This window comes from Eumetopias jubatus, unplaced genomic scaffold (genome assembly GCF_037043125.1).
Source record: "Eumetopias jubatus isolate StellerSeaLion01/CBP00866 unplaced genomic scaffold, mEumJub1_p1.0 scaffold_14, whole genome shotgun sequence".
Taxonomy (NCBI): Eukaryota; Metazoa; Chordata; class Mammalia; order Carnivora; family Otariidae; genus Eumetopias; species Eumetopias jubatus.
The window spans coordinates 97279552-97288948 of NW_028274820.1; the positions used below are offsets into that span (position 1 = coordinate 97279552).

General features: G+C 42.7%; 1 protein-coding gene across 1 annotated transcript; it reads right to left on the bottom strand.

Annotated features, from left to right (window-relative positions):
• Positions 1-5899: 5899 nt before the first annotated feature.
• Positions 5900-8417, bottom strand: LOC114203907 (chromosome alignment-maintaining phosphoprotein 1-like). Its single transcript, XM_028097178.2, is given in 2 exon segments — positions 5900-7702; positions 7704-8417. Coding segments are annotated over 2 exon segments (2451 nt in total). The 5' UTR covers positions 8352-8417.
• Between the last annotated feature and the right edge of the window lie 980 nt (positions 8418-9397).

Here is a 9397-nt window from a genome sequence, read left to right on the forward strand (position 1 = left end):
TGGGTTTTTCACATAAAGTATCATATCTACAAAGAGTGAGAGTTTGACTTCTTTGCCGATTTGGATGCCCTTGATATCTTTTTGTTGTCTGATTGCTGTGGCTAGGACTTCTAGTACTATGTTGAATAGCAGTGGTGATCGTGGACATCCCTGCCGTGTTCCTGACCTTAGGGGGAAAGCTCTCAGTTTTTCCCCATTGAGAATGATATTCGCTGTGGGTTTTTCATAGATGGCTTTTATGATATTGAGGTATGTACCCTCTATCCCTACACTATGGAGAGTTTTGATCCAGAAAGGATGCTGTACTTTGTCAAATGCTTTTTCTGCATCTATTGAGAGGATCATATGGTTCTTGTTCTTTCTTTTGTTAATGTATTGTATCACGTTGATTGATTTGCAGATGTTGAACTAACCTTGCAGCCCAGGGATAAATCCCACTTGGTCATGGTGGATAATAGTTTTAATGTACGGTTGGATCCTTTGGCTAGTATTTTGGTGAGAATTTTCACATCCATGTTCATCAAGGATATTGGTCTGTGATTCTCCTTTTTGATGGGGTCTTTGTCTGGTTTTGGGATCAAGGTAATGGTGGCCTCATAAAACGAGTTTGGAAGTTTTCCTCCCATTTCTATTTTTTGGAACAGTTTCAGGAGAATAGGTATCAATTCTTCCTGAAATGTTTGGTAGAATTCCCCTGGGAAGCCATCTGGCCCTGGGCTTTTGTTGGTTGGGAGATTTTTGATGACTGCTTCACTTTCCTTAGTGGTTATAGGTCTGTTCAGGTTTTCTATTTCTTCCTGGTTCAGTTTTGGTAGTTGGTACATTTCTAGGAATGCATACATTTCTTCCAGATTATCTAATTTGCTGGCATACAGTTGCTCATAATATGTTCTTATAATTATTTGTATTTCTTTGGTGTTGGTTGTGATCTCTCCTCTTTCTTTCATGATTTTGTTGATTTGGGTTATTTCTCTTTTCTTTTTGGTAAGTCTGGCCAGGGGTTTATCAATCTTGTTAATTCTTTCAAAGAACCAGCTCCTAGTTTCATTGATCTGTTCTACTGTTCTTTGGTCTCTATTTCATTGATTTCTGCTCTGATCTTTATTATTTCTCTTCTCCTGCTGGGTGTAGGCTTTATTTGCTGTTCTTTCTCCAGCTCCTTTAGGTATAGGGTTAGGTTGTGTATTTGAGACCTTTCTTGTTTCTTGAGAAAGGCTTGTATTGCTATATACTTTCCTCTTAGGACTGCCTTTGCTGCATCCCTAAGATTTTGGACAGTTGTGTTTTCATTTTCATTGGTTTCCATGAATTTTTGAAATTCTTCTTTAATTTCCTGGTTGACCTCTTCATTCTTTAGTAGGATGCTCTTTAGCTTCCATGTATTTGAGTTCTTTCCGACTTTCCTCTTGTGACTGAGTTCTAGTTTCAAAGTACTGTGGTCTGAAAATATGCAGGGAATGATCCCAGTCTTTTGGTACTGGTTGAGACCTGATTTGGTACCTAGGATGTGATCAATTCTGGAGAATGTTCCATGGGCACTAGAGAAAAATGTGTATTCTGTTGCTTTGGGATGGAATGTTCTGAATGTATCTGTGAAGTCCATTTGGTCCAGTGTGTCATTTAAAGTCTTTATTTCCTTGTTGATCTTTTGCTTAGATGATCTGTCCATTTCAGTCAGGGGGGTGTTAAAGTCTCCCACTATTATTGTATTGTTGTTGTGTTTCTTCACTTTTGTTATTAAATGCCTTATATAATTGGCTGCTCCCAAGTTAGGGACATAGATATTTACAATTGTTAGATTTTCTTGTTGGATAGACCCTTTAAGCAGGATATAGTGTCTTTCCTCATCTCTTATTACAGCCTTGGTTTAAAATCTTGTTTGTCTGATATAAGGATTGCCACCCCAGCTTTCTTTTGGTGTCCATTAGCATGATAAAGGGTTTTCCATGCCCTCACTTTCAATCTGGGGTTGTCTTTGGGTCTAAAATGAGTCTCTTGCAGACAGCATATCGATGGGTCTTGTTTTTTAATCCAATCTGATAGCCTGTATCTTTTGATTGGGGCATTTAGCCCATTTACATTCAGGGTAACTATTGAAAGGTATGAATTTAGTGCCATTGTATTGCCTGTAAGGTGACTGTTACTGTATATTGTCTGTGTTCCTGTCTGGTCTATGTCATTTTAGGCTCTCTCTTTGCTTAGAGGACCCTTTTCAATATTTCTTGGAGGGCTGGTTTTGTGTTTGCAAATTCCTTTAGTTTTTGTTTGTCCTGGAAGCTTTTTATCTCTCCTTTAATTTTCAATGACCGCCTAGCTGGATATAGTATTCTTGGCTGCATATTTTTCTCATTTAGTGCTCTGAAGATATCATGCCAGTCCTTTCTGGCCTGCCAGGTCTCTGTGGATAGGTCTGTTGCCAGTCTAATGTTTCTACCATTGTAGGTTACCTATGTCTTCTCCCAAGCTGCTTTTAGGATTCTCTCTTTGTCTCTGAGACTTGTAAGTTTTACTATTAGATGTCGGGTGTTGACCTATTTTTATTGATTTTGAGGGGGGTTCTCTGTGCCTCCTGGAATTTGATGCCTCTTTCCTTCCCCAAATTAGGGAAGTTCTCTGCTATAATTTGCTCCAATATACCTTCTGCCCCTCTCTCTCTTCTTCTTCTGGGATCCCAATTATTCTAATGTTGTTTCGTCTTATGGTATCCCTTATCTCTCGAATTCTGCCCTCGTGTTCCAGTAGTTGTTTATCTCTCTTTTTCTCAGCTTCTTTATTTTCCATCATTTGGTCCTCTATATCACTAATTCTTTCTTCTGCCTCATTTATCCTAGCAGTTAGAGACTCCAATTTTGATTGCACCTCATTAATAGCCTTTTTGATTTCGACTTGGTTAGATTTTAGTTCTTTCATATCTCCAGAAAGGGTTTTTCCATGCTTTTTTCAAGACCAGCTAGTATCTTTAAAATGATCATTCTGAACTCTACTTCTGACATTGTACTAATGTCTGTATTGATTAGGTCCCTGGCAGTCAGTACTGCCTCTTGTTCTTTTTGTTGAGGTGATTTTTTCCATCTTGTCATTTTGTCCAGAGGAGAATAGATAAATGAGAGAACAAAAATGCTAACAGGGTAACAACGTCCCCAGGAAATATACACTAAGCAAATCAGAAAAGACCTGAAACCGGGGGAAAAGAAAGGGAAAGAAAGAAAAAAGTAAAAGAAAAAGATAAAAAACAGAAACAAAACAAAACAAATAAAGCAGAGTATGATCAAATATGATCAGGCTGGTGCATAGATTGGTGCCACACATTAGATTTTGGGCGTACTTTGGTCTATTAGAAGAACGTGCCTCCCAAAATTTTAAAGAAAGAAAAACTTGTATATGTACAAAAATAAGTGTTAATACGATGAAGGGTTGGACTATGACTGTAAAGATGAAAATTATAAAAGATTTTATAAAAGGAATTGATAAGATAAGAAGTTGTTTGAAAAAAGAAAGAAGAGGATTTAAAAAAATAAAAGGAGAGAATGTGATCAGTCAGGAGACTAGAACAAAGCCATACAGTAGAGATTTAGGGTATGTTTTGATCTGTTAGAAGAAACTGTATCTCAAAATTTTAAGGAGAGAACAACTTATATATATATATACCAAAAATAAGGGTAACTACTATGAAGGGATAGAATATGACTCTAAAAATGAAAAATAAAAAATATTTTTTAAAAAAGGGATTGATAAGATGTTGTTTGAAAAAGGGAAAAAGAAAAATTCAAAAAAAAATGAAAGAAAAGACAGTTAAAAAAATTAACTTTGAAAGACTAAAGAATCATGGTAAAAAAGCCATGAATTCTATGTGCAGTATTCCCCTAGCGCTGGAGTTCTCCCGTTCTCATTGATCGGTAAACTTGGTCTTGGCTTGCTGGCTGTTCTTGCTGATCTTCTGGGGGAGGGGCCTGTTGCCGTGGTTCCCAAATGTCTTTGCCGGAGGCGGAATTGCCCCGCCTTTGCCAGTCAGGGCTAAGTAATCTGCTCGGGTTTGCTCTCAGGAGCTTTTGTTCCCTGCAAGCTCTCGGTACAGCTTTGGAGGACCAGAGTGAAAATGGCGGCCTCCCAATCTCTGCCCCGGAGGAGCTGAGAACTCGGGGCCCCACTCCTCAGTGCACCCCCAGAGAAAAGCAGTCAGTCACTCCCGTGTCCCCGGTCTCCGGCCGCACTCAGTGCTCACCCGGCCTGTGATCGAGCGTTTCTATCTCTGGCACCCGACCCCGTGTGGAGTCTCCAAACCCAGCAGATCCCTGCGGTGCGCTCCCGCGCCGCTCCTCCTGGGGGAGGAAGGGGAGTCTCCCCGGCTCTGCCGCTTGTTGGGTCCCTGCTGGAGGAGCAGTGGCCCGAGTGGGCCGCGGATCACAGTTTATGGCCACCCTGAGCTGAGAGCCCACTCCTTGGCTCCATCTCTGCAGCCGGCTTCCCTGCTCTGACACCTGGGAGCTCTGCCGCACTCAGGCACCCCTGGTCTTTCTGTGACCCCGAGGGTCCTGAGACCACACTGTCCCGCGAGGGTTCCACCCCCCACTTAGCCACTGGAGTGACATCCCTCAGCGGAGCCGACTTCTGCAAGTTCCGATTTTGTGCTCCGCTGCTCTGTGACTTGCTAGAAGCGACCGATGGAGGCCCCAACCCCCACCGTCTATTCTCCTGAATATCGCTTTGGATTCACTTCTCCGCACGTCCTACCTTCCAGTAAGTGGTCGCTTCTCTGTTCAGAGAGTTGTTGCTACTCTCCTCTTCGATCTCCTGTTGAGTTCGTAGGTGTTCAGAATGGTTTGATCCCTATCCAGCTGAATTCCTGGGACCAGACAAAATCCAGGTCTCCTACTCCACCATCTTGCTCCCACCAAGAATATTTTGAATCTTGGTTCTCAAATTCCATTAGTTTGCTTTCTCTTTCTGTTTCATAGACATAATAAACACAAAAATTATAAAAGGAATTACCAAGTACTACATGTCAATTTTATATCATTGTGAACCTGTTTCCACATTGAAAGCCTTTATTTTTTATTTATTTATTTATTTATTTTTTTACTGACATGAAAGCCTTTGTTTTTAATTTGGTTGATACACATTTGACAAAATATTTTAGAACAAAATAATCCACGAACAGGCACAAGGTATTTACAGTAACAACTGTGGAAAACATACAATTGACGTACTCTCAAACAGAGATGTCTACTTACAAAATTTTGTACTGTGAATCTGGAAGACTCTCAGTTCCTACTCATTACCAGGTCTGAACCCCCTAGGTGGCGAGTGAGGCCCAGGAGCAGGAAGTGCAGTGCTGACACATTTGGCAGTCAAGGATCATCTGTTGGTGTGAGCTCACAGGGAAGAGAAGAGACAGACCTGGGGGTGGGGTGGGGTGGCGTGGGGAAGGCGGTGCAGAATGGAAGACTCAGAAGGAAACAACTAAGGACAAGACCTAAGTCACACTCATCTTTCCCAGTTTCCTAGAGAAGGCTGCAAACCTTTTAAAACTTATTCAACATCTATTTAGCAGAAAATCAGCAACCCTGAGACCAATTTTCCATGACATAAAAGCAAATAAACATGTAGAGCTGCTCAAGATTTATAAATAAACTAACTTTATATGACCAAATAGGAACTTCAAAATACCTTTTATGATCTAAAAATACATTTAAGGAAAGAGAAAAAAATTTCCCAAATTTTTCATGCCTAATTCGGAGACCATGAAAAAAAGAACCAAATGCTTATTCTTTGTAACACTACTGAGACAACACAGTACACCATACACAACATCTACTGACCCACCTACACTATTTAACTATGCTTTACACAGTTTCAACAAACAACTTTGTGGATCATATATCCACACCATGTGTAAAAATCAAATGTGCTTCTCCTCCAGGGGCTGTTCAAGAGCTTCCATTAGCTTCTTATTTGCTTCCTCATTATGTCGGCTTTGACAGTGAGTTAAATGTTTCTTAAAGCCTCTTGGGAAATTTGATTCAAAATTACAACGTGGACACTTAAGTAAACTCTGCCCATGGGCTGCTACATGATTTTTAAGGAGAGATTCCAAAAGAAAAGCCTTTCCACAAATTGTACATTTGTAAGGGCTATGAACATTATGCTTATTAACCAAATGATGCAAAACCGCACCTTTTTTCATAGCTCGACAGCAACAAATTTTGCAATAATACTTTCCTTTTCCACGCTTCATATACTTCGCAATCTCTTCCTCAGAGATAAAAGCCTCTTTCTCTTCAGTAAATTGTAACACATTTTTTGACTGCTCTGGACTAGTCATGTCCACTTTGTTCTCTTTACTAAAATCAATAGATTCTACATCAACCTGCTCTTGATCACTGCTTGATTCTTGGCCCTTGCTGTCTATCACATCTAAATCTGCTTTTATATACTCACTGCTACTAAGCTCAGCATCTGAGTTCTCTTGGTTGTCTTTCTTGAGCTTCTTTGAGGAAGGAAATAAAGTGTCTTCTAAGAGTTTCTTAGGTGTAGCTAGTAGTTCTTCCTGAACCAAAATATCACACTTTTGATCATCTATGGCATCTGTCTGTAGTTCATCACCAAGCTCAACTGCCTTCGGAGATTCTGAAAAGATAGCAGATTTGGGAAGTTCAGGGAAAAGGGCATGTTTCTGGGGCTCTGGAAAAAGAGCACGTTTTCGTGGTTCAGGAGAAGCTGGAGGGGCTGTTTTGGTGGGCTCAGAAAACAGGGCAGGTTTTCTAGGTTCGGTATCAAGAGAGAGAACAGGCTTCCAGATATCGGAGGCTGCCTTAGGGGACTCAGATGGTCCAGAAGGTTTCCGAGGTTCAATAAAAAAGGAAGACTTCCAGAGATCAGGGGAACCACCACAGGAACTTTTCTGGGACTCGGGAAAATCAAGAGAAGCAGGGGAAGTTTTTCGCTGATCAGGAGAAAGCTTCCAAAGCTCTGGAGACCCTGAAGGTTTTCTGAGCTCTGGAGATCCCGCTGGACTGCAGATCTCTGGGGACAATGGTGGGCCTGGTTTGCGAAGCTCAGGAGACAAGGGAGGTCCTGCTTTACAAAGCTCAGGGGACGCTGAGGGAACTGTCTTCCAATGTTCAGGTGACAAGGTGGGAGTTGTCTTTCGGAGTTCTGGTGGGCCAGACTTCCACGACTCAGGAGACGCAGGGGGAGACTTCCAGGAACCAGGTGAGACCGACGATGACTTCCAGGATGCGGGGGACACAGAGGAAGTTGGTTTCCATGGCCCAGGTGAGATCGAAGGAATTGGCTTCCAAGGACCAGGAGACACAGATGGAGCAGGTTTAGCCGGCTTCCAAGGTCCCGATGACGCCGAAGGACTGGATTTCCAAGACCTTGGGGACCCAGGTGGCCCTGGCTTCCAAGAACCTGGTGACACAGCCGGGGCTGGTCTTCTGGGCTCTGGGGAGACAGCAGGGAATGGCTTCCAAGGTTCAGGAGACTCCGATGGGGATGGCTTCCTTGGCTCAGGGGAGATAGTCCGGGCTGGTTTCTGAGACTTTGGAGATGCAGTTGGGGATGGACTCCAAGGTTCAGGGGAAGCCGCCAAAACTGGTGACTCTGGAGATGAGCCTGAAGGTGGCCCCAATGTTTCTGGGAAATGGGAGTGTTTCTGGGGTTTAGGATTAATAAGAGTGGCCTTTACTGGCTCAGGAGATTATAGGGGCAAGTTTCTGTGGTTCTGGGGAAGGAAGAGGGACTGGTTTCTGAGACTCAGAAACAATAGGGACTGGTTTTGGAAGTTCAGGAGAAGAAATAGAGGCAGATTTTGGAGGCTCAGGAGAAGGAAGAGAAGGTGTCTGTGGCTCAGGAGAAACAACAGGGCCAGGCTTCTGAGGCTCCAGGGAAGTGAGAGGTGTAGGTTTTGGTGATTCTGGAGACAAAATTGGGCCAAGTTTCTGTGTTTCTACAGAAAGGGCAGGTATGGGTTTTGGGAGTTCTGCTGAATTAGAGGGTATTTTCTGGTGATCAGGAAGAGGAGGGCTTTTCCCAGGATCTGTTTCCTTGCTTAGCTGATTTTTTGGTTTCTCATTCCACTTCTCTGGGCCTGCATGTTTGGATGTGATGTGATACTACACATTAGAGTACATCTTGCTGGTGAAGCAGCACTTATGGCAGTGGAATAGCTTTGCACTTTTCTGGTAAAATATCATTTTACCTAACCCACCAGCATCCATTTCATCACAAAATTCTGGATGGATGGTGCCCATGTGAATTTGCACGTTTTCATAATCCGTGCCTCGGAAACTGCAGTGGTCACACTCCAAACGTGATGACGGTTTACGGAGTTCCTGGAACACTTCCATTTCTCTCTGTCACAACACACACGATTATATTCTGTAAAAACTCTCAACAGTGCAGCTTATCTTCCTAGAAATCTTAAAAAGTATGTCTTCAAAGGGCAGGCAAGTCTACATGGCTTCTGAGTTAACTACAGAAAACAGCCTATAGTACATGAAGAACAAAGATGAGAGTTGACCGCGGATGGGCCGAGGCGGCGTCCACACACGCGAAGGGCGGCGGGAGCCGCGCTCGCGGTCCCCGGCTGCTCCGCGAGGCCCGGCGGCTCGGCAGCCTCCCGAATGGCGGCGCGGCGCAGGCGCGGGCTACGGGCGCGCGAGCGTGCGCGCGGCCGCGGGACGGGCCTGACAGCCTTTATTGAGCAGATTTTTTACATGCTTTTAAATGTACTTGAAAATAGATTATTCAAGCATATTTGAATCATTTTTATCTAGAAGCATATAATAAGACTTTGTGAAATACCTTTTTAACTGTTATATTCTGGTCCTTGCCAGTTTGCATATAAGTGTGCTAAATTTACATAATAACAATTCCTGATGCTCTGAGCTCCATGTGATTATAATCTGGAAGTGGAGTATATTCTTGTACTTCCTATGCCCAGATCTTGTGTAACTTGAAGGTCTTTATATTGCACTAATCTTTGGTTCTCTGGAACCCCTGCAAGGATGGGTGTCAGGTGATGTAAAAAATGACCTCACACATAAAAGCCAATGCCTATGCCTCTGTAAAATTCCTCTAGACTCATCTTTTAGTAACAGATTATCTTCAGCCCCTCAAGAGTATGTTCTTCAAAGTACAGCTGTAAGACTAATGAATCTAGGCCTCTCTTTTACGCTAGAGCTCTATACATTTATTGAGGGTGGAATAAAGGGAGAGAGGGAAGGAGGGATGAAAAGCCTGGCATGTGGTCAACCATCGCCTAAAATGGTTGAATGTGACATTAGTGTACAGACTAAGTCAACTCTAGTGAAGTTGTTTACCAAGGGAAAATCAAAGACTAAGTCTGGGTATTTGTGTCTGGGCACTGGACATTCCATAGCAGTGAAAAAGT